Here is a 26,300-nt window from a genome sequence, read left to right on the forward strand (position 1 = left end):
TCACTAATTTGTTCTGCTTGCCAACCTGGAATGTGTGTTCCTCCTGGGTATGAGGCAAATTTTACTTAACTGTATGCCTAGCTCCTAGCTCAAGAATAAACTTGAATTAATCAATCAATGAGGAAGGTTAAAAGTTTATGCATCTTTTTCAAAGGAGCAATCTGGTTATGCTTATTAAAGCAAATACAACAAAGAATAAAAATGATGTGCAAAACAGGGGTAGAAGAGTGTGAAAGGCAATAATAGAATGAGTCTTTCTCTTCCGTTGACGTTTGACCTGGGAGGAATGATTGTTCCATGAACAGCATTTTCCTTACCACAGTGACTCCATTAAAGATCTAGGTTCCTATTGCTGTTTAATAACTGACTGCTGGAAGAAACAACAGTCATCAAACATTTCAGGAGAAATTGAGATGCCTCAGTCAGTCTTTTGGGGTAATGCCACTGGTTATTCCTCCTAATGATGAAAACTTACTTCTTCCCGTGCCTTCATTTCTTCCTCCGTAAAGTGAATTACCGCCAAGGTACAGGGGCATATAACTAACAAAAATGTTATGATGACCTTTGCAGACATCAAGCTCTGAGTCAGGGAACACAACCCTCCTCTGGCTTCTCTCTTAGGTGCTGAGGGCAGTTTTCCATTGCTTGCGACCCAGATATTGCTCGATGGTGTCATCCCTGACCAGGCATCCCGTTAATGTATCTACAAACATCCATTTAGAGCCCCTAAAACTTTTCTCTCAGCCCGACAGCCCCTAGGAAAAAAGATAATGACGAGAAAACCTTGACACCTCACCCCCTCCTCTCCCTCTCCAACATTTTCCTTTGACCTAAAAAAAAAAAAAAAAATTGGGCCGGAGGAGGGCCAAGGGGGCGGGGTAAGGGTCGAGAGGGGAGTCCAGCTCCAGTTTGGGGAAATCCAGCTCGCGTTTTGCCTCTCTCTCAGCGGTGCAGGGTCCAGGGAAGGCAGAGCTTCACTCCCCGAGGTCTGTCCTGGGGAGACACTGCTACTCCGGGGGGCTGACCTGGCGGGGAGTGGAAGAGCAGTCTGCTCCCGCGCCGCTTTGTGAGCGCAGCGGCTGGGCCCCTCTGCTCCAGGGTCTGCCCCCCCGGGACGCCCCCTGCCCCGCCCCAGTCATGCAACTCTACCTGCCTCTTCACTGTGGACCTTTGGGAAGCAGCCGCCCACCCCGGGGGCTCGGGCCCTGACCCTGCCAAGCGGCCGGTAGGTGTCCACCCCGGGCCCGCCCGCGCCTCTCGCGCTCGCCGGGGCCCCGGGGCTCCGAAGTTTTTGGGGACCAGCGCAAGTTGGAAAGTTTGCCTGAGGGATAGTACAGGCTTGGAGCTCGGGGGACCCGCGCTGCCCTCGGAGCCTAAGTGGGCCAGTGGTGAGTTGGAGCCGGGGCAGAGGGCAGGGGTCCGGAGACCCGTACGCCGAGGCCGGAAGGGGTGGCGAGGGGCAGTGAACTGCTGGGGCTGGACGAGGGCTGGGGCCCGGCGTCCTAGGGTCCACCGGGGCTTCAGGGTGGGCCCGCTCCCTGCGGCGACCCCCCGCCCAGGGCCGCTTGGGGCGCTTTTGTTGCGGGTGGTAAACAATGCCCCTGTCCGGAGGACGCTGCCGCCAGCCCCGAGGCCGGGCTGCTGCACAGGGTGGGGAGAGCGGGGGCGCCTTGGGCTAGGACCCTGGGCCCCGCTGGAAACCGGATTGGGGAGGGCAAGTGTGGCCTGGGGAGATCCCGGACTGTGCGCGCTAATGATCCTCTTAGGAGAATCCGAGGTCCGGGTGACTCCGGCTGAGGAAAGGGAAGAGTTTGGTCAAGTTTCTGATGGGGAGCCTGGGCTGACCCTTGCTGGAGCATATCCCCAGACAAGCTTTCTCCCTTCCCCATGCTCATATAGGGGGCCGCTTCGTTGGGAAAACATTTGGCACTTGTCTTCTTTCGGGGAGGGGGCTTCAGGGTTGGAAGTTTTGGAGTGAAGGTAGTAGGGGAGTCTTGCCAGAGGTTGACCCGGAATTAAGCCAATCCGGGAAGAAGGGAGTAGGGAAGAGAATAGTGTTCTGTCAAAATGACCTTCTAAAAACTCCAATGTGCGCTGCTCGGTTGCGGAACGCGCTGGCTTGCCTTCGCATCAGTCCCACTTGGAAGTGCGCAGAGCTGGGGTGCGGGGACCCGCCGTGCGGCATGTGAGGGGCTGGGGCCGGAGGTGGCAGGGGCCGCTGCCACTTCACGTGTCGGGGGGAGGGACTGGGCTAGATTTCTCTCCCTCTCTCCTCTCTTCCCTCCCATCCCTCCATCTCACCTACACTCCCAAAGGATTCGGCGTCTAAGGGCTGTGAGCAATCCATATATTTCTACAAAAAGTGGTCAGGAAGTTGCTGGCCGGCCACAGGCCACTTTCCACGGTGATGGGGAACACAAATTGGGTATTTCTGACCCAATAAAAATCAACGTATAACAAGAGAACAGGTATCTTTGAACTAGGAATCTTTCCCCCGCCCCCAACTCCTCGTCCTCCTAAACTAACCAGCTTATGCTGGTCGCTCCAGTGCCTCTTCCCCTCTTCCCCAGTTCCACTCTCCGACACAAAATGAGCTGCGTAATACATACCGGTAATGATCAGTTTATAAAGAGATGCTTGAAAAGTGTTTCAAGACCTTGGGGGAGGAAAAGATTAGGTACACAGTCTACCGTCGGCGAGGTGCGCTGCGCGCTGCACCCAGACGGGTAGAAGGGAGGCGCTACAGGGCAGCAACCTCAGGTCAGTCTCCACTGAAACGTGCCCATCCTTCTTTCCTCCCCCCCTCAACATTATACAGTAAAATAAAAACACTGGCTTCCTCAGGCCCCCCTCAAGGAGCTAAGATGAATTTGTAAAAGGCGCTAGTTAACCAGTTAGAGCGAGAGCTTTTTAAGGCATATTAGGAATTTCTGTCTACAGTTAAGCAAGGGAGGGTGTGCAGATAAGATGTTTGGAGATGAGTCAGCGTTGTTTCTAAGAACTAACGGGCTCAGGTAACGTGATTTGGGGTCCGTTTCCAGATTTTACCGGTATTGTTTATACAGGTTAAAACCCAAGTCCCTTCACTTAATTAAGTGATCTTACCTAGGTTGGCTGTCAACGTTCGACAGTGTTTAAAGCCATGTTATGATTAAACTCATAACGCTCAGAATCAAGGTATATGGGCGTTATTAGGATACAGTACCATTATCTCTCTGCAAAGATTAATAGTAGCTCAGATTAGAACTCTGGGAAGAACACGTTAACATTTTAATGAGAGTTAAGTATGGCTCCCAGCTCAGGTCTTACAGAATTGATGGGTCGGAGGTTTGGATCACCTCTGTCTGCCCTTTGTTTCTCTTCCTCCTCTTGTTTGCCCGTCCCCTCCCCCACCCTCTTCTCTGCCTCTGTATTTTTCCTTCCCTGCACACTTGTTTTCTTTTTTACCTTTCATCCTTCCCTCTTTCTACCTCGAGTCTTCAACGTTTTGACCCCAGTTGTTTTTTTATATTCTAGCTGTATTACTACATACTTCTCCCTTGCCTCTATTTTTTAGCCTTTTCCCCCATTTTAGACATTTTCTTCCTTATGCTTTTCCCTCTTCTCCCCAACGTGTTAGGCTTTTCTTATTTTTGGAAGGGTCATTCTATCTTCATTTTAACTTGTACCTCTCCTTTTTTGTGACCTTTTTGGCTTTTTTTTTCTTTTTTCTTTTTTCTTTTTCTTTTTTTCTCACTCTCTGCAGGGCAGCAGGGATGTTTTACATATGGAAGGAGCCTTTGACTAAATCTTCTGGCATTGTAGTGAGTTTCCCTCAACAGCCTTTCCTGGTGCCGAGGCTCTCACACTTCCTGTGGTAGAAAACTCTCTAGGAACAGCAAGCAGCCCGCCCACCTCCTCTTCCTTTAGAACTTAGTTGCTGGAGAAAACTAAGCCAGGTGGTGCCTTTTTAAAAAGAAGTGTTTTAAGTCTTGTATTTCTCAGTCAAGTGCAGTAGCTTTTAAATTCTAAGGAGGTGAATGGCGTGACTATTAAATCAGAGTTTCTTTTGCAACTAGCTCTGTGTATGCAAATACTCACCACTTTTTTGGCCACTGCTGGTGGTGGGAAGGATTGCAGCATAATTTTAAATTGACATGTGGGCTGGATGGTTACATCAGTTCAGCCACTTCCTGCCCAGGGGACTTTGGGAAATTCAGGAGGAGGGATGTAGGTGGGAGAGGATTTTTCTGACATTGTACTGTCAGTATTGCCCTTTCTAGACAATTGATAATAAAAGCTGTCTCAGTTTAGGAAGTCAGCTTTTCATTTTCTAGGCAAGGTGGTAATATCAATATCAATATATATTTTTAAAGCTCTTTAGGAAAGACCGACTACTTGAGTAAGTTCAAGTCTGATCACATTTGTGGACCAATTTGTTAGGTATGTTTAAATCACGTATGACTAATTAGCAGATCCTTACACAGGCTTTGTTTATCATTTTCATCCTGAGGCCTGCTCTTGCCACTTCACTTTCTCTGTAACCTTGTATTTTCTACTTTGGGCGGCATCTCTTTTCATGTTTCACATGGCCCTTAACTCCTGCACAGTAGTCTTTGGATCTCATACTCTACTCCAGTCCCCTGCGTCATAAGGAAATTTTAGGAAAACAAAAGAAAACGAAAACAACTTATTATGGGTCAAGGATCTTGATGCTCTCCAGTCAAAAGACCAGTTAACTAAGTAATATTTTGCATCCCACAATTGTTGGGTGTTTTCATTTGATTCTTTCACTTTTTTTTAAATTTTATGATTTTTATTTTTTTCATTATTGTGGTTGATGTTTCTTTCATTTTGTTTTCTCTTCCAGTAAAATAACCCACAGGATAGTGTCAATTAATTACCTGTAGTTCCTCTTCCTGGAGCCTACTATTTATGTTTGATAACAGGCACATTTTTCTCTTATTCTCTTGCTCCAATCATGTTATCCTGCCTCAGTAGCACTTAGACTCTTGAATATATTCTAGAGGAGACTAAAACCGATTTTGAGAAATATTGAAATCTCAGTTTTCATTGGAAATGAAAAATGAAAGTGGAATTAGTATTCAATTATAAATATCTTTATGACTTTAAATGCTCTATGATAAATAAAAAGCACCCAGAAGAGGAAACAAAACTTTTAATAATGTTTACCAATTAATAAGGAAAGTAAACTTCAAGAGATCTGTGCAGGTAATTCCATGTTTAAATAGGGACCCGTATAACAGAATGGACTTCTCTTATCCCTCCGTAAATGTAAAAAAGAAAAGCTTACTGCCTGCCCTCCCTGAGCTCAGCCAGCCCTGGGGATAACTTAGTTTATTACAAAGGGGGGGGGGGTACATTTCATCAGAGGAGCCAAGGGTGATGAAATTAAGATCTTGTGGGAGTCCTTATTTTGTTTCTGATTGCTTCTTTGGCTGGGTGGTACCCGGTGGTTTCTTCCCTGCAGTTGGGTTTTTCAGGGGTCATTGGCCTCTTTCACAATCTCATAAAAAGTCTGTTACCATTTAAAGAGGCCACATCTTTCCAATCCATGTGGCTCATACCTTTTCCATTTCCTTAACAAGCTCTTTTTTGAGGAGGTATGAATGGTAAACACTATCTTAATTATAAATCTGAATGTCTAAAGTATTTCTATTTAAAAATATAAAGGAGTATATGAGACAGATCAATTTATAGACTACTTTCAAAAGCAGATCCCATGACACTATCTGGCATATCCAGATTATTGGCCTTACACATATGAGTTGTAATATTCATAGATGATTACAACACTTAGACTATATGCCCTTAATAATTTTTTTAGTAATGTAACCCTAATTTAAGAGAAAAAGCATGCTTATCCTGGTATTATTGAATTTCTAGAGAATAGTTGCTTTTTTGTTATCCAAAAAAGCATTCTTATAAAGATTGTTGATTTTCTGGAGATTAGAATTGGAATGTCTCTTGTTTTCTAAAAACAATGGTACAAAAAGTAGTGGTCTTCAAAGAAAATATTCTACAATTTCTCACAGCCAGAGAGTTAGTGCAAGCCAGATTTTTTTTTTTTCCTTTAAAATAAGGGGGCAAAGCAATAAGCTAGATAACAAGAATTGAAGTATTCTCTGGCCTAGTATTTAACAAAGATTTATTAGAATGTAATTTTTCTAGCCATCGATGTTATCATTAGTGTCTATTTTAAAAGTCTTAAAGCCTCAATATTTTGACTCTGAATATTGTGCTGAGATCTTTTATTATAGTATATGGCCTACTAGGTGTTAGATGAGAATAGGAACAGAAGAGCTAGATTTGCTTTGCAGGATATGGCAGTCTGAGGATATGGCAGTCTGCAACAATGATAACTGCCATTAGCTAAAGCTAATTTTCTCTTACTATTTTTTTTTTTTTGCACTTTGGAGTGCAAACAGCCTTTATTTTTTTTTAGCTCCCTTTAATTAAGCATTTATTATATGCCAGTTCTGTACTAAGCCTTTACACATATCATCTGATTTTATTCTCATGGTAATCTGATGATGTCTGTACTATTATGCTTCCTATTCTAATACGCTTAAGGAAACTGACGAACAGAGTTGAGGGAATTTGTCAGAATCACATGGCTAGTAATATTTGTGTCCTGGAAGTGGAATCCAGGTCCACCTACTTCCAAAGTCCTTCTTACCTCACTATCACAAGGATGAAACCATTGCCACAGGCCTTCCCAGTAGGAGCCCATTGATACCTCAAGACAACCTCATTTCAGATGCAGATTAACACCTCTTAAGTAGTTTGCTGAAGGACACTGCTGGTGATCACAGATTCAAATTCAGGGTTTTCTGATGTGACACCATTTCCAGCCACTAAACCAACTAGTGAATCTCAGGATTGCCTGAATCAAATCAGTAGAAGAAAAAGAAAAGCACAATTTGAAAATCACAGAGGGCTGTCCAATTTTTCTTTGCTGAGTAATAGTATTAAGAGAATAAGTCTATCCCCACCTTTTCACACACAAAAAAGACTTTTTTATCATTTTTTTCATTTTTTAAAGTTTTATTGAAGTATAGTTCACTTCCAGTGTTGTGAATTACTTTTTAAACCCCCCCCCCTTTTCCCTTTTTTCTTTTTTGTCTCCACCGAGGCATATGGAGATTCCCAGGCTAGGGATCAAATCAGAGTTATAGCTGCTTGCCTACACCAGTCACAACAACGCTGGATCCGAGCCACATCTGTGACCTACACCACAGCTCAGGGCAACACCAGATCCTTAACCCTCTGCACGAGGCCAGGGATCAAACCCGTGTCCTCATGGATGCTAGTCAGATTTGTTTCTGCTGAGCCACGTTGAGACCTCCTTCTTTCTCTTTATATACGTGACCGCACCTGCACTACATGGAAGTACCCAGCCTAGGGGTCTAATCAGAGCCACATCTGTGACTTAAGCTGCAGCTTGCAACTTGTGGCAACGCCTGATCCTTAACCCACTGAGTGAGGTTAGGGATCAAACCCACATCCTCATGGACACTGTCAGGTTCTTTTTTTTTGTCTTTTTCTAGGGCCGCCCCTGTGACACATGGAGGTTCCAGGCTAGGGGTCCAGTCAGAGCTATAGCCGCCAGCCTATGCCAGAGCCACAGCAACACGGGATCCAAGCTGCATCTGCAACCTACACCACAGCTCACAGGAACACACCAGATCCTTAACCCACTGAGCGAGGCCAGGGATGGAACCCACAACCTCATGGTTCCTAGTAGGATTCGTTAACCACTTCGCCATGACAGGAACTCCCAACGTCAGGTTCCTAACCTGATGAGCCACAACAAGAACTCTGAATGAATTACTTATTATAGAAAGAACATTCTAGGAGTTCGCATTGTGGCTCATCAGGTTTGGAACCTGACTAGTAACCGTGAGGGTGTGGGTTCGATCCTTGACCTCATTCAGTAGGTTAAGGATCCAGCGTTGCCTCAAGCTGCAGCGTAGGTTGCAAATGTGGCTCAGATCTGGGATTCCCATTGCTGTGGTGTAGGCTGGCTGCTGTAGCTCTGATTTGACTCCTAGCCTGGGAACTTCCTTCCATATGCTGCAGGTGTGGCTGTAAAAAGGGAAAAAAAAGACATTTTAATAAGAGAAAACAGAAAGGCATAATTAAACAATAATTAGTTCAACTTTATGAAAAACTATATACTGCTTCATCTCTTTTGTTCATTTTGCCACAGACTGTGGTGATCATTCAGTTGTAGACCAGTTTTTGGTCATTTCTTTTACATCATATTTTCTTACAAATCCAGCAATCTATCAGCTGTTAAAGAACAGTTACCCAGTTTGTTGTCACACTCTTGGTTCCATGATCCATGATTTAGGGAGCCTATTGCATATTTTGTATGGTGAGCTTCATTCTTGCTCATAGTTGCTCTTATTTGATCGAAGATAATATAAGAAAGGGAATGTGTGTGTGTGTGTGTATATATATATGTATATATATATATATGTATGACTGGGTCACTTTGCTGTACAGCAGAAATTGGCATGACATTGTAAATAAACAAAATTTACTAATTTTCTTTTTCTTCTTTTTAGGGCCACACTTGTGGCATATGGAGGTTCCCAGGCTAGCCAGCCTACACCACAGCCACAGCAAGGCCAGATCTGAGCCTGTCTATGACCTACACCACAGCTCATGGTAATGTCAGATCCTTAATCTACTGAGTGAGGCCAGGTGGAACCTGCATCCTCATGGATGCTAGTCAGACCCATTTCTACTAAGCCACAACAGGAACTCCCCCCAAAAAAATTTTAATGAAAAAAAAAAGTCATCTCTTAAACTCTTTCCTCAGCACATCACCACACAGGCAGAGAAATTATCTGTTGAACAGTAAAGCTGGTAATTCTGGAGGAAGAAGAGGCTTATATTGTTCAAGAAACACTTCTCCTTGGAGATCCAATAATAGTAATACCATATCCCAATTAACAATCTACACATTTTGACTTTTACACATGCACCCAAAAATAGCATACAATTTTGGGAGTTAGTTTTGACAAATAAGACTCACGGGCCTGGAGTTCCCATTGTGGCTCAGTGGTAACAAATCCGACTAGCATCCATGAGGACGTGGGTTTGATTTCTGGCCTCGCTCAGTGGGTTAAGGATCCAGCATTGCATGAGCTGTGGTGTAGGTCACAGACATGGCTTGGATCCTGCATTGCTGTGGTTATGATGTAGGCCGGCAGCTGTAGCTCTAATTCGGCCCTCAACCTGAGAATTTCCATATGCCACAGGTGCGCAACCCCCACCCGCAAAAAAGACTCATGGGTCCAACAAATATCTGATGAGTACCTCTTCTGTATAAGAAAGGCATTGTGGGAGTTCTCACTGTGGCTCAGCAGTTAATGAACCTGACTAGCATACGTGAGGAATTGGGTTGGATCTCTGGCCTCTCTCAGTGGGTTAAGGATCCAGCGTTGCGTGAGCTGTGGTGTAGGTCACAGATATGGCTCGAATTCCAAGTTGATGTGGTTGTGGCTGTGGCAAAGGCTGGCGGCTACAGCTCCGATTGGATGCCTGCCTGGGAACCTCCATATGCCGTGGGTGCAGCCCTGAAAAGATAAAAAATTAAAATAAAAAAAAAAAAGCATTTTGGTGGGCACTTCCCAAACCCAGAAATGGTGTCCTTTTTTTCTTTTTTACCCATACATATATATATTTATATACACACACACACATTCCCTTTCTTATATTATCTTCGATCATGGTCTATCCCAAGAGATTTGATATAGTTCCCTGTGCTAAATAGTAGGACCGCATTGCATATCCATTCTAAATGTAATAGTTTGCAAGGAGATGACTTTTTAAGTATCCATATATATAAAGATTAGAATTTGAGCTTTAAACTGCATGTAGCTATAATTGTGGTTCCAAATGTAAAGAAACTCCCAAGTTAGCTTACTTCATCAACATAATCAGTTGTCACATAAGTTAAAATTAAAGGAGGTTTATTTGTGAATACGGTTAAAGGATACTTTTGTGTTATACTTTTCCTTTGTATTCAGTTTTCTCTGTTCTTTATTTTTAATGAATAGTTGCTGGTGTTTCCTGGTAGTGCAGTAAATTATAAATGTCACTGCTGTGGTTTGGGTTGCTGTTGTGGCATGGTTTCAATCCCTGGCCCAGGAACTTCCACATGCTAAGGGCACAGACAAATAAATAAATAAATAAATAATAATAAAAATAATAATAATAAAGAAAAAGAAAAAATTGCTGGTAAATATTATTTTTCAACTGAGAGAATGCATAGGAAAAAGACTGACTTCCAATGTTTTGTTTTTATTTCAGACCAAAACCTCATGCGACCAAGCACAACCATGGTGCATACAGATTCTCCTCAGAAGTGAGACTTTCCAAAGGACCAATGACTCTGTTCCTCGTGCCCTTTCAGTTTTTCCTACTCCATAGCTATGTCTCGATCTCGCCATGCAAGGCCTTCCAAATTAGTCAGGAGGGAAGATCTAAACAAAAAGAAAAACAGCCAACTGAAGAAGGGATCTAAGCCTGCCAACAAAAATGTGGCATCAGTCAAGACTGTGAACCCTGGAAAATTAAAACAATTAATTCAAGAAAGAGATGTTAAGAAAAAAACAGAACTCAAACCTCCTCTGCCAGTCAGAAGCCTTCTGACCAGAGCTGGAGCAGCACGAATGAATTTGGATAGGACTGAGGTTCTTTTTCAGAACCCAGAGTCCTTAACGTGCAATGGGTTTACAATGGCTCTCCGAAGTACCTCTCTTAGCAGGCGGCTCTCTCAACCCCCGGTGGTCATAGCCAAACCCAAGAAAGTTCCACCTCCTAAAAATTTAGGAAAGCAACATGAGTGTGATTATAAGGTCCTTACTGACATGGGAGTAAAGCACTCAGAAAACGACTCAAAGCAAGTCCCAAAGCAAGACCCCCCAATCCCTCCTGATGCTGAGAATCTAATTGGCAAACAAAACGCATCCTTAATTAAAGATGAGGGCCAAGAGACAACCCAGTCTTGGCCCCAAAGTGTCGAGGAATCTGAAGTAAATCATTCTACTCATAGTGGCCCTGTAGCAGAGATCCTTTCTGGGTCATTGGAAGGGACATGTGGTGAAGGACTATTCTCCAAGGAGACATTGAATGATAATAGTGATTCTCCTGGAATGTTTGCTCAGGACACTCTCTGTGTTCCTTTGCTCCAAAGAGCAGCCCTCAAGGTTACCTCCGAAGGAAGCCCCAGCATTCAGTTAGAAGATTTGGGTTCAAGAGTAGAATCTCTTAAGCTATCTGATTCTTACCTGGATCCTATCAAAAGTGAACATGATTGCTGCCCCACCTCCAGCTTTAATAAGGTTGTACCTGAATTGGACCTTAGAAACTGTTTGTCTATTGGTGGGTCAATATATCCTACCTCATTAATAAAACTCCTCTTGGCAGGTTCAGAACAAGAAACCCTTTGTGCTAAACCAGATTATCAAGAGGTGCTCAAAGCTACCCCAGATCAACAGGAAATTACTGATACCACCCCTGTCCTAGGACAGGTCTTTAGTGCTATCCCACATCCCTGGGAAGTTCCTGGTGCTAACCCGGTTCATGGAGAGCCTCTGGGTGAGACCCCAAACCCACCAGAGATTCCTGGTGCTATTCCAGTCCAAGGAGAAGTCTTTGGTGCTATCTTAAATCAACAAGTCCTTGGTATGGGTGGTGATACTGCCTCAGACCCACCTATCTTTCTTCCTGCTCCTCCAAATCAAATTGCTACCTATTATCCTCTCCCAGAATGGCCTGAACCCCTGAGCACTGTTTCCTCTGGGCTCCAGGTCCAGGGTGCTATGCAGATTTTGCCTTTGGGCTCAGATCACACTCCTCAACCATCATCAAACTCAGAGATAAGTTCGGTACCTCCAGTAATGGCTATAAACAGTATAGAAAATGAGAAGCAGGTTCATATAAGCTTTCTGCCAGCTAATACTCAGGGGTTCACATTAGCCCCTGAGACAGGACACTATCATGCTCCACAAGGCATTGCCCAGCTCTCCCAGGTGAGTCCCAGCAGATTGGAAGGAGGGAGCTCCCAGATCAGCACCACCAGCACACTTGACGCCAACACCACAGTAGTGTCGAGGCCAGTGTCATTTGCAAGTACCTCCTCGTCTCCTTCCTACACAACTTTGCTACCTACTTTGGAAAAGAAGAAACGAAAGCGATGCGGGGTCTGTGAACCCTGCCAGCAGAAGACCAATTGTGGTGAATGTACTTACTGCAAGAACAGAAAGAACAGCCATCAGATCTGTAAGAAGAGGAAATGTGAGGAACTAAAAAAGAAGCCGTCCATCATTGTGCCTTTGGAGGTAAGTACCCAAGAGGCTGGAGTCGCCTATGAGACTTGGTAGAATGGTCTGCGGGAAGAGTTTGCTTTGGTAGAATGTTGCTTTCATTAGGAATTTGTGGTCTATAGGAATTTGTGGTCCTACCTGCTGTACATCTTGTGCAGTGAGTGATGCATTGGCTTATTTTTGGAATTTGTCTCAGAAAACTAGAATGTAAAGTTTTTCCATTATAAGATTTGATGGAGAAGAGGGGAAAGTGTATGAAATATGAAAGGTGGTTTTGGAAAGATTTCCACTGTGCCTCATTTTGGCTCATTGTGGGTCTCTTTTGGAAGTTTTAGATTTAAAAATCAGGAGTGGAAAAAAGTCATTAACTGCTTTTCAACCTGAGAAACCAGGGGAATTAAACTTCTTTTCAAAGAATAAGACTTGTCTATAGCTTTAATCTTGAAACTTTGCCTTGGAGGTATAACAGTAATAAAGCTTTCATCTCAACTTTTGGTGGGCGTTTTCTACCTGCTGTATACATCTCACAGAATTGTTGGGATTAAATGGTAATCAGAAGTTGGAAATGGCTTATAGACATTCATATTACTGTTATAGCTCTGAACTAAGGTAGTAAGTTGACTTAGCTTTGTTTAAAGGGTTTTGTGGAGCTTGGTTAATACTTGGACTTGCTTTGCAGACCTTTAATTAAAGTACCTGTCAACTATGGTGTTTTATGATTTTTAGATCACTCACTTGAAGTTATATTTATTTTGAGTCTACTGTGAATACGAGTATAGTAAAATAAATTAATTTCAAAATACTATGAACTGAAATTCAGTCAACCGTTTCTATTTCATTCTAGATTTAAATTATCTGTCAAAAAGTGCTAATTTCCTATTTGACTGACCCATTGCCAACAAGAGATCAGACATTTAACCAATCATGTATTGATGGCATTTAAGGTGTTTCGAAAATATTTTGTTATTATAAACCTTACTGCAATGAATAATCTTTTTTTTAAGTGATTCAGTTATATATGTACACATATCCATTCTTTTTCAGATTATTTTCCCATGAAGATTATCACAGAATATTGGTAGAGTTCACTGTGCTGTATAGCACGTCCCCGTCAATGTCATTCCATATACCAGGGTGTGCATATGCCAATCCCAAACCCCCAGTCCATCCCTCCTCTGCACCTGTCCCCTTTGGTAACCATAAGTTTGTTTTCAAAGTCAGTGAATCTGTTTCTGTTCCGCAAATAAGTTCATTTGTATTCTTTTTTTAGATTCCACATATGTGATATCATATGATGTTTGTCTTTCACCGTCTAAGTTCACTTAGTATGATCATCTCTAGTTCCACTCATGTTTCTGAAAATGGCATTATTTCGTTCTTTTTTACGTCTGAGTAATATTCCATTGTATTAATTTACCACATCTTCTGTATCCATTCCTCTGTGGATGGATGTCTAGGTTGTCTCAGAAAACTGTAAATAGTACTGTGATAAACATTGGAGTGCATGTATCTTTTCAAAGTATAGTTTTCTCTGGGTAGGTGCCCAGGAGTGGAATTGCTGGATCATATGGTAGTTCTATTTTTAGTTTTTTGAGGAACCTCCATACTGTTCTCCATAGTGGTTGTACCAATGAATATTTTTATACAAATCACTTCACACATGTGGGAGTAGATCAAAATGTGGCCAGTAACTTGATAGATTAGGAATTTATATCCGAAACACTTTGTAGCAATATTTTTTATACAGAGAGACCTCCCTAGTAAGCTCCTGATTTGTAACATTGCCAAATGACATTGCTGCTAAAGGTACTCTAATACCTATAAACATATTTGTTCTCTTTTCTAAACTTGCTTCTCCTCCTGCATCACATATTTGGTTCAATTGTTTGGTTACCATCTACAGAATCACCCAAAATGGAGAATTTAGTCATCTCTAATGCCTTTCTCTCACTCTTCTGGTAGCTCTTGTTCTACAAGATATGAGCTGTCCTAGCTCTCCATTTTCGTGGCTCCAGCCATGGTAGTTGAGGCCTTTATCTCTTACTGGGACAATTTCAGTGTGCTCTTTATTATCAGAAAGTATTTATTGCACTTCTGCTCGGGGTTGTGCACTGAAATAGAGTCCTAAGGATACTAGCTAGCAGAGAAGTCAGAATGTTTTCTGAAACCCTGCTCCTATTTTAATATATTTAATACATTTAATGTATTTTAATATATTTAGTGGTCTTATGTTTGCTTTTCTGCTTTTTTGGCCTGCACCCACAGCATGCGGAAGTTCCTGGGCCAGGGATAAAACCCGTGTCACTGCAGTGATAGGGCCAGATCCTTAACGTGCTGAGCCATCAAGGAATTCCCATTTGGTGATTTTCTGTAGGTGTGGTTTATCTCACTCAAAGTGAAAGAAATGGTAATCAGATGTTGAAAATGGCAAAGTTTTCAGTACCTTCCAATTAGAGATGAAGCCTAGATTTCTTAGCATAGGATATAAGATCTTCAAGATCTTGGGAGTTCCCTGGTGGTCTAGAGGTTAGGGTTCTGAACTTTCACTGGTGTGGCCTGGGTTCAGTCCCTGGACTGGAAACCGAGATCACACTTCAAGCCTCTGCACACTGCAGCCAAAAACCAACCTACCAACCAAATAAACAGATTTCAAGATCTTGGCATAATTGACCTCTTCTGTCTGGTTTGCTATCACTTCTTACATTATACTCGAAGTTTCAGCAATATCGAGATACGTGTATTTCCCAAAGCTCAACATAGAAGATCCAGTCTCAGTGTCCATGCTCCTGGTACCTATTCTTCCTTTTCCTATCTGACAAGACTTCACCCACTCACTCACCCCTCCCTGTGCCACAACTGTATCTTTGTGTGTTCCTCAGGTTCCATATCTTGGGACTAGCCTGCCTAGGCTTGGTACCATGATAGGCACTAAATAAACACTTATTAGTGAAATGAAAATAACGTATTTGGGTCAAATAATCAGGTTTAGAATTTTTTTTTTTGGTCTTTGTTTGTTTGTTTGTTTTCAAGGCTGCATCCTCGGCATATGGAGTTTCCCTGGCTAGTGGTCTAATCAGAGCTGTAGCTGCCGGCCTACGCCACAGCCACAGCAGTGCCAGATCCAAGCTGCATCTGCAACGTACACCACAGCTCATGGCAAGGCCAGATCCTTAACCCACTGATTGAGGCCAGGGATCGAATCTGCAACCTAGTCGGATTCCTAGTCGGATTCGTTTCCACTGTACCACGGTGGGAACTCCAGGTTTAGAAATTTAGATGTTGGCATGTTGTTTATTTCTGTAAACTTGCTCTGGCAAGCAAGTGTGGCCACTGTTGTCAAGGTCCATGAGTATGGGAAAAAACAAGTGTTTGTTAAAGAATGCAGAAATACCTTGGCTACTGGTTACAATCTCCTAAGTACCACATTCCTTTTTTTTTTTCCTCAGCCAAATGGTAGCATTTTATTGTATTACCTTATTACTTCCTTTTTTGCATTTTAAAAATTAAAGTATAGTTTATTTACAATGTTGTGCCAACCTTATTACTTTCTCTCTCTCTCTCCTTTTTTTATTTTTTATTTTTTGGTCTTTTTCAGGCTGCGCTCATGGCATATGGAAGTTCCCAGGCTAGGGGTCAAATAGGTGCTGCAGTGCCAGATATGAGCTGTATCTGCAAACTACACCACAGCTCACAGCAATGCTGAATCCTTAACCTACTGAGCTGGGCCAGGGATCAAACCTAAAATCTCATGGGTGCTACAAGGTTTCATTACCACTGAGCCACAATGGGAACTGCTAATTTTTTTTTTTTCCTTTTTTGCTACACCACTGCAGTGACAACACCAAATCCTTAACCCACTGAGCCATAAGAGAACTCCAATAAAATCTTCTAGTGAGATTGAGACTTGTAAATATACTGCTACCCCTCAAAGTTTTACTGCTCAGCTTTAGCATTCATTGATTTTTGCCTAATCATTGCCAAATGGTGATTTTCTATTTCCATCATTTCTTCTAAATCTATAAATTAGCTTTAAACCCGAGAAAGAGCTTTTTCATCTTACTTTATTTCAGTTAAACCTGTAGATTTTTTAAAGTTGACTTACAGTGTTGTCCATTTCTGCTGTACAGCAGTGACCCAGTCATACATATATATACATACATGTATGTATATATATGTGTACATATATACCCCTTTTTTTCTCATACTCTCTTCCATCGTGTTCTATCCCAAGAGGTTGTATATAGTTCTCTCTGCTGTATCGTATGACCTCATTGCCTATCCATTCTAAATGTAATAATTTGCATCTACCAACCCCAAATTCTTCATCATCCCATTCCCTCTCCCCTCCATAGATTTTTGTTACATTTTATAGGTTATACTCCTTTGTTATCATTACTTATTTTGGTGCTCAGATTTTCCCAAGTTTAGCTAGGGAGCACTTTCAACCATTCTTTGAGTAAGTCTTAATTTTCTGGCACAAACGTTCTAAGCTTTTTTGGTTTTTGTCCATGTGCTGCTGGTGCAGCCATAAAATAAAATATTAGAATATGCATATGTTGAGTTAGTTCCCTCCCTCTCTCACGCACAGTTATAAACATGCACTCTTCAGTATGGTTATGTCGTTCATTTTTAATATAATTTTAGTTATTTTATTTCTGTTTATATTCTATTTCAAAATCCCCTTATACTTGATGATATTCTTGCTTTCCCCCTTCCCCCAAAGATCCCCTTTTCCCCTGACAAAGCTGATTCAGAAGAATGTATGGTGTTGTCCTTATACTGAACTTTGGCAGTAGATAGATCTACTCATCCAATAGTGTGGTGAAGTAGAGGAGAATGCAGGGAGCACTTCTCTGAGAGAAGCTCATTCCGAGAGAGCAAGGAACAGTGGTACACTCTTTTGTTTCTGGTTTCTTATGCTTAATATCATGTTTATGATATTCATCAATAATGTTGCTTATAGCTGTGGTTATTCATTCTCATTGCAGTATGATATTTCATTGCATGGAGAGTTCCCTGGTGGTCTAGCGTTTAGGCCTTCACAATTTTACTGCTTCTGCCCAGGTTCAGTCTCTGGTCTGGGAACTGAGATCTCACATCAAGCAGCTGCACATTGTAGCCAAAAAAAGAAAAAAAGACTACTCCATTGTATGTATATATCACAATACTATTGTTTATGCTATCCTCCCCCCCCTCCCCGGCCCCCAAGGTCTCACTTGTGGCATATGATGGTTCCTAGGCCATGAGTCAAATCAGAGCCACAGCTGTCAGACTATGCCACAGCCATGGTAACACTGGAGCCACATCTGGGACCTACGTTTCTGCTTGCAGCAACACCATGTCCTTAATCCACTGAGAGACCAGGGATTGAACCCGCATCCTTACTAGGTTGGGTTCTTAACTTGTTGAGCCACAATGGAAACTCCTCATAATACTATTGCTAATGAATAGTGGAATGTTACTGTACAGAACAGTACAGTAAAATGAACATAGTAGTGCTATTATGGACAATTTTTATAAATGTCTTTTGGTGAATATATGTAGGCATTCTATTGAGTGTATTCCTAGGCATAGAAGTACTGGGTTATAGAATTTGCATATGTTTATCTTCCCTGGATATTACAGAGTTATGAGAGCTCTAATTAAGACTCAACAGTAGTATATGAGAGTTCTACTTGTTCCACATCCTTGCCAACACTTAATATTTCCTTTTTTTCTTTTCTCTTTAATATTTTTTTCTTGCTTTTTAAGGCTGCACCTGCAGCATATGGATGTTTCCAGGCTAGGGGTAGAATCGGAGCTGCAGCTGCCAGCCTACACCACAACCACAGCAATGCTGTATCTTAACCCACTGAGTGAGGCCAGGGATTGAACCTGCATCTTCATGGATGCTAGTCGGGTTCATAATCCATTGAATCACAATGGGAACTCTGATGTTTTCTCTCTTGTTTTATTTTAATCATTTTGTTCTATGTGTAGTGTTATTACTACTTTGCATTTCCTCATTGAGGAGAGAAATCAAGCTACTTCTCATGCTTCTTAGCCATTTAGCTATCATCTTTGAAGTACCTGCTAGGCCTTTTATTTATTTTTAAATTGGCTTTTCTGTCTTTTCATTATTTATTTATGAGTTCATTATATTTTGTTGATACCAATCCTTTGTTGAATAAATGACTGCAGATATCTTTACCTATTTTATGATTTAATTTTTCATTCACATAATTGTGTGCAAGGTTTTCATTTTTTTGGTTTTTTTTGGCCATGCCCAGAGCACATGGAAGTTCCCAGCCCGGGGATGGAACCCACACTGCAGTTACCACCTGTTCCACAGCTGAGGCAATGCTGTATCCTTAACCCCCTGTGCCACAATTTCCTTAATGGCCAGAAATTCTTAACTTTAATTGTAGTCAGGTTTACCAATCCCCTCCTTTAAGATAGCTTTTTATGTCTTGTTTAAGAAAATGTTGTCTATTTTTTGGCACATTCTAAGTCAAACAGATGTTCTCTTTTGTTGTTGTTGTCTTCATCTTCTCCTTCTCCTCCTTCTCCTGCTTTTTAGGGCCACATTTGTGGCATATGGAAGTTCCCAGGCTCTAGGGGTCAAACTGGAACTGCAGCTGCTGGCCTATGCCACAGCCACAGTAACACCAGATCTAAGTCATGCATGCAACCTATACCACAGCTTGCAGCAATGCTGGATCCTTAACCTACTGAGCCAGGCCAGGGATCTATCCTGAGTCCTCTTGCTTCCTCATGGATATTAGTTGGGTTGGTTTTTGCTGAGCCACAGAGGAACTCCCTTGTTTTCTTCTTAAAGATTTACTTTTTTAAACCTTTCATATTTAGATGTACAAAGATCTGGAATTGACATTTGTTTGGTGTGAAATAGGAGTCAAGATTCATTCTTTTTTCTTTTTTTTGTCCTTTTAGGGCTGCACCAGTGGCATATGGAGGTTCCCAAGCTAGGGGTCCAATCAGAGCTGTAGCCACTGGCCTACGCCAGAGCCACAGCAGCGAGGGATCCGAGCTGCGCCTGCAACCTACATCACAGCTCATGCAATGCTGGATCCTTAACCCACTGAGCGAGGCCAGGGATTGAACCTGAAACCTCATAATTCCTAGTCGGATTCATTTCCACCCTGCCACAATGGGAACTCCAAGATTCATTCTTTTTCATATGGATATCTACTTGACCAGCATCATTTTTTTTTTTTTTCTTTTTAGGGCTGCACCCTTGGCATATGGAGGTTCCCAGGCTAAGAGCTGAATAGGAGCTGTAGCTGCCGGCCTGCACCACAGCCATAGCAATGTGGGATCTGAGTCCCGTCTGTGACTAGACTCAAGGAAACGCTGGATCCTTAACCCACTGAGGGAGGGGCCAGGGATGGAACCTGCAACCTCCTAGTTCCTAGTTGGATTTGTTTCCGTTGCACCACAGTGGGAACTCCTTGACCAGCCCCATTACTGAAATGACTGTCTTTTCCCTACTACAAGCTCAACTTGATCGTAAGTCAGGTGATTTCTGAATTTTGTTTTTAGACTGTTTTCATTGGGCTTGTTGTCCATCTTTGTCTGAACTATCAATTACTAGGCTTTGTAACTAGTCTTGCTAACTGGTAGCATAAGTCCTTCAATTTTGTTTTTCAGTATTTTTTTTCTGGCTTTCTTTTTTGTTCTTTGCATTTTCATCAGCTTTTTGAATCAGCTTGTAAATTTCCTCCAAAGATCCTACTGGAATTTTTACTGCGTTTATATTGAATCTCTACATCAATTTGGAGAGACTGACATTTTTACAATATTGAATCCTCCAGGTTATGGCTTTAGTATATCTTTACTTATATGTCATATTTACTTTCTTTCATTAACAGTTTATAGTTTTCAACATAGAATTATTTATTTGATTTTATTTTTAGGTATTTGTTGTCTTTTGTTTTTTTTTTTGGTCTTCTTAGGGCTGCACCTGCGGCATATGGAAGTTCGCAGGCTAGGGGTCAAATTGGAGCTGTAGCCGCCAGCCTATGCCATAGCCACAGCCACACCAGATCCAAGCCTCATCTTTAACCTGCACCACAGCTCATTGCAACATTGCATCCTTAGCAAGGTCAGGAATCGAACCCATGTCCTCATGGATACTAGTTAGGTTTGTTACCACTGAGCCATGATGCGAACTCTGATATTTGATCTCTTTGACATTTTTTTTTTTTTTTGGCTGCAGAAGTTGCTGGGCCAGGAATCAAACCACTGCCATGGCAATAACCTGGGCCACTGCAGTGACAGTGCCAGATCCTTAACCTGCTGTGCTATGAGAGAACTCTAATAAAATCATTCTGATGTAAGGAAGAAATATTTGAAATGTATTTGCTTACCAGTATTCTTAGTTATGAGAGTAAATGGCCTTCAGTCATAAAGAGCATAAAATAAACATCAAAAAATTTGATATCAGGAGTTCTCCTGGAGTAAATCCCTGGCCCATGAACTTCCATGTTAGTGTGGGAAAAAAAATACATGTTACAATTCTTAAATTATTTTGCTTATTGAGAGTTGGAGTGAGAAAGAGAAAAATAGCATTTACAGGTTTTTTTTTCTTTTTTCTCTTTTTTCTTTTTTGGCTACCCCTCGGCATATAGAATTCCCAGGCTAGGGATCAGATCTAAGCTGCAGTTGTGACCTATGCCACAGCTGCTGCTGCTTGGGATCCTTAACCCAACTTGCCAGCAGGGGATTGAACCTGGGTCCTAATGCTCTAGAGATGCTGCTAAACCCATTTCACCACAGTGGGAACTCCTATTTGCAATTTTTTAGTGTTAATATTTTTATTCTTATATGAAACATATATACATTTAAAAATTTTAATTTTAATTTTTAAAATTTTATGGGTACATCGTTGGCATATGGAAATACCTAGGTTAGGGGTAGAATTCAAACTAGCTGCAACCTACACCATAGCCGTGGCAATGCCAGTTCTGCTGCACTGGGCAGGGATCAAATCCACACCAATGGCATTCTTAACCCACTGTGCCACAGTGGGAACTCCCAAATGTACAATTTTATTTTTTTATTTTTATTTTTAAAAATTGTTTTATTTTTTGGGCCATACCTGTGGCATATGGAGGTTCCCAGGCTGGGGGTCAATTTGAGCTGTAGCTGCCAGCCTACACCACAGCTCACTGCAATCCTGGATCCTTAACTCACTGAGCGAGACCAGGGATTGAAACTGCGTCCTCTTGAATGCTAGTCAGATTCGTTTCCTTTGAGCCACATTGGGAATTCCCCAGATGTACAGTTTTAAAACAGAACTATTAGGAGTTCCCTGGTGACCTAGTGGGTTAAAGATCCAGCGTTGTCAGTCCTGTGGTTCAGGTCACTACTGTGTCTCAGGTTTGATCCTTGGTCCAGGAACTTGCACATGCTTCAGCCAAGAGTAAAATTAAAAATAATAATAATAAAGGAGTTCCCATCATGGCACAATGGAAATGAATCCAACTAGGAACCATGAGGTTGAAGGTTCAATCCCTGGCCTCGCTTAGTGAGTTAAGGATCGGCATTACTGTGAGTTGTGGGGTAAGTTGCAGATGCGGCTTGGATCTGGTGTGGCCGTGGCTGTGGATGGCGGCTACAGGTCCGAGTAGACCTCTAGCCTGGGAACTTCCATATGCCCAGGGTGTGCCCCCCAACAAAAAGGCAAAAATAAATAATAATAATAGTTCCCCTTGTGGCTCAGCAGGAACAAATCTGACTAGTAACCATGAGGACGCAGATTCAATCCCTGGCCTTGCTCAGTGGGTTAAGGATCCTGTTTTGCCCTGAGCTGTGGTGTAGGTCGCAGATGCAGCTCAGATCTGGTGTTGCTGTGGCTCTGGCGTAGGCCGATGGCTATAGCTCTGAATTGACCCCTAGCCTGGGAACTTCCATATGCTGTGGGTGCAACCCTAAAAAGACAAAAAATAATAAATAGATAAAGTAGAACTTTTAGAATTTTTTTCTTCTAAAATATTTAGCCTCCAGAAACATACCATCTCTCAAAATATTGACTTCTAATGTCTAGTGGAAGTAAAAACAATTTTGATTTACTTTTTTTCATCATAGATTACATTTTTGTCTCCCAGTTGTCTTTTTTAAAATTGTACAGCAAGGTGATGAGATAGTCTTTCCAGTGATATCTTTGGCCAAGAAATAAAATGTTATTTTTCTGCCAAGTTAAGTTTACTGTTCTCCATATTCAGAAAAACCAGATAATTAAAAACACTTACTTTATAACTCATAGTTATCTAGAAATTTGCTCTTAGCTCATTATTCCTCATGTATATTTGTAATTTAGCAAATTGAGACTTATGCATTATTCTATTTATTGAATGGTGATTGATGTTAAAAGTGGTGTGTGTGTGTGGGGGGGTGCTTTTTAGAAACTTAAAGAGTAGGTGCGTTGGCCAAGCTATACTTTGACAGATAATTTTTAGTGTGTTTAAAAACAACAACAGTAACAACAACAATAAAAACCATAGTTGTTTATAGTCATGCTTCTGATGGCAGGGTTTTGAATTATATATTTATAATACATGCGTTATCATGCATTTAATTAACGTGAATGACTAAGCAATTTGTGAGTTGACTGCCAAAGTGAAATAGGCTCCCTTACATTTACTGCAGTTAATATTGATTTTTTCCCCAAATTTTTTTTTCTTTTTAGGGCCGCACTTTCGGCACATGGAAATTCCCAGGCTAGGGGTGGAATCGGAGCTATAGCTGCTGGCCTATGTTATAGCCACAGCATCACAGGATCTGAGCCGTGTCTGTGATCTACACCACAGCTCACAGCAATGCTGCATCCTTAACCCACTGAGTGAGGCCAGGGATCAGACCTTCAAACTCATGGATATTAGTCAGATTTGTTACCACTGAGCCACAAAGGGAACTCCCTCCCCACAAATATTAAAGGGTTATTGTATTTTTGGATAGATTAATAGCAGTATACTAGATAACACTGTAAAATGTATTATTTAATACTAAGCTACCTTCACACCTAATAGAAATTAACCTGGAAAAATATAGGTTTCACTTGAAAAACTGAAACTTAAGTAGGGAGTTCCTGTCATGGCTCAGCGGATTAAGAACCTGACTAGTCTCTGTGAAGACATGGGCTCAATTCCTGGCCTTGCTCAGTGGTGTAAGGATCCATTGCCGCTGTTAGCTATGGTATAGGTCACAGACACGACTTGGATCCAGAGTTGCTGTGACTGATTTAGGCCGGAAGCTGCAGCTCTGATTTGACTCCGAGTTTGGGAACTTCCTGCAGGTGTGGCCTTAAAAAGAATTTTAAAAAAGGGAAAGAAAAGAAAAAAAAGTTGTGGTATTATATAATAGACATTGAACCACTGATTCTTCACTCTCTGATGGATAGTGTGCTATCAGTCTATTTTCAGAGATGTCACTTCAGAATTGGTTAACATACTTGTTTAATTTTATCCATTTTAGTGGCAGTGGGGGTGGGGCAGGCCTCTCCTGACCACTGCTTTTCATAGAGTTTTCAAACAGCCGGATCTCATTTTGGCATATTTTGTATATGGCATGTGGAACAAATTTTTGCTACCAACTCTTGCAATTGAGGACAGATGTTATGGGTCCTTAAATATGCCTTTAAGGAATCTCTTTGGATCACTATGGAGACTTCAGTAGCATGCCTCATCACAGAGGTACCATAGGAAAAAAACCTTTGGCATTTAGGATCCCTGAATGTTTAGAATACGTTTATGTATAACCGAATCATTTTGCTGTACCCCAGAATCTAACAAAACATTGTACCTTGACTATACTTCAATTAAAGAAATAAGTAAATAAAATTAAATCCCAAGTATGTCAACAAAACCATGCTGATTTTGGCTGATTCTGACCCATGGGTCTTCATTTCTGGAATCTTGCCGCTGTGATTCAAATCTTACCTTGCCATTCTGGGTAGACCATCTTGTCCAGGAAGAAAAAAATGAGTGAAACCATAAAACACCATCATCTACTGTCAGTGTAATGCATGTTATACTGTCACTTACTAGTGAGCACTGTAGTTTGGTAGGTTTTTATTTTGCTGTGGAGCTTAATGCCCTCTTTTTGTTGGTTAGCATCTTGATTTTTTTTTTGCTTTTTATTTTATTTTTTCCATTATAGCTGGTTTACAGTGTTCTGTCAATTTTCTACTGCACAGCAAGGTGACCCAGTCACACATACATGTATACATTCTTTTTTCTCACATTACCATGATCCATCATAAGTGACTAGATATAATTCCCAGTGCTATACAACAGTGAATCTTGGATTTTTTTTTTTTTATTCCAGAGTAGTATTTTAACAGTTGCCAAAGTCACTACTTATAAAGTCACTTCCCAGTTGTTGTGCTACTCTGATGGATGTGGCACACGTGTAACCAGGAAGGAGAGAAGGTGGAATCTTTTTTTTTTTTTTTTTTGGTATTATTATCATATTAAAACAAGATAAAACTAGCAAGTGAATCAGACTAATCTAAGCAATTCAGGTCATTACCTTGATAATGAGATTCAGTGCTCAAGTCATGATTATTCAGAAAGTCTTGGCTTATTTATCATCAGCTCCTCAGGCCTGCTTAGAAAGCAATAAGAGAAATCTTACTCTTTTCAGATTTATTTATGTCTCAACAATACTGAGTTACAGTTTTAAGAAGAAGGACATAGTGTTCTTTGTGTGTGTGTGTGTGTCTTTTGGCCATTGCTTGGGCCGCTCCCACCACATATAGAGGTTCCCAGGCTATGGGTTGAATTGGAGCTGTAGCCTCCGGCCTACACCAGAGCCACAGCAACGCCAGATCTGAGCTGTGTCTTCGACCTACCCCATAGCCCACGGCAAAGCTGGATCCTTAACCCACTGAGCAAGGCCAGGGATTGAACACACAACCTGATGGTTCCTAGTCGGATTCGTTAACCACTGAGCCACAACAGGAACTCCAGGGCATAGTGTTCTGCAGAGAGATCAGAGGGTTGTTACTATTTTGGCTTGGGTTGCTGCTGTGGCACGGGTTTGATCCCTGGCCTAGGAATTTCCACATGCTGAGGGTGAAACCAAAAAAGAAAAAAAAAGTCAGATTCAGTCAATCATATATACCATTGTCTCTTTAAAGAAGTACACTATAGGAGTTCCCATTGTGGCTCAGTGGATTAATAGCCTGGGAACTTCCATATGCTGCAAGTTTGGCCCTAAAAAGACCAAAAAAAAAAAGTACACTGTAAACCATTATATCCTATATGTATTTAACATCATTTTAGCAGCTAGTACTCCAAAACATTTGGGGTGTCTTCTAGATGTCATTTTCAAGTACCAAAAATATTAGGATCACGGGATATCTATGAAAGAAATTCAAGGAGAGGACTTGAAAAAGATTTTAGGAAGTTACACAGTGCTTTAAAAATATGTTAGGAGGGGAGTTCCCATCGTGGCGCAGTGGTTAACGAATCCGACTAGGAACCACGAGTTTGCGGGTTCAGTCCCTGCCCTTGCTCAGTGGGTTAAGGATCCGGCGTTGCCGTGAGCTGTGGTGCAGGTTGCAGACTCGGCTCGGATCACACGTTGCTGTTGCTCTGGTGTAGGCTGGTGGCTATGGCTCCGATTAGACCCCTAGCCTGGGAACCTCCATATGCCGCGGGAGCGGCCCAAGAAATAGCAAAAAGACCAAAGAAAAAGAAAAAAAAATATGTTAAGAGGAGTTGCTGTCATGGTGCAGCAAAATGAATCTGAGTAGGAACCATAAGGTTTCTGCCTGGGTCCCTGGCCTCGTTCAGTGGGTTAAGGATCCATTGTTGCAGTGGCTGTGGCATAGGCCAGTACCTGTAGCCCCAATTTGACCCCTAGCCTGGGAACCTCCATATGCCTCGGGTGCGGCCCTAAAATATATGTATGGAGTTCCCTTTGTGGCTCAGTGGTTGACGAACCCGACTAGGA

The 26,300-nt window shown here is 41.8% G+C and overlaps 1 protein-coding gene across 2 annotated transcripts in view; it reads left to right on the forward strand.

The window, feature by feature from the left end:
- The first annotated feature begins 971 nt into the window (after positions 1 to 971).
- The window catches only part of TET1 (tet methylcytosine dioxygenase 1), a 151,535-nt gene continuing 126,206 nt past the window's right edge, over positions 972 to 26,300 (forward strand). For both annotated transcript variants that reach the window (XM_047761512.1, XM_047761513.1), the window contains exons 1-2: positions 972 to 1,225; positions 10,327 to 12,359. In XM_047761512.1, the coding sequence (XP_047617468.1) occupies positions 10,449 to 12,359 (1,911 nt within the window). In that variant the 5' untranslated portion in view covers positions 972 to 1,225; positions 10,327 to 10,448. The remainder of the gene's footprint in view (positions 1,226 to 10,326; positions 12,360 to 26,300) is intronic.

Source organism: Phacochoerus africanus, chromosome 15, assembly GCF_016906955.1.
Source record: "Phacochoerus africanus isolate WHEZ1 chromosome 15, ROS_Pafr_v1, whole genome shotgun sequence".
NCBI classification, from domain to species: Eukaryota; Metazoa; Chordata; class Mammalia; order Artiodactyla; family Suidae; genus Phacochoerus; species Phacochoerus africanus.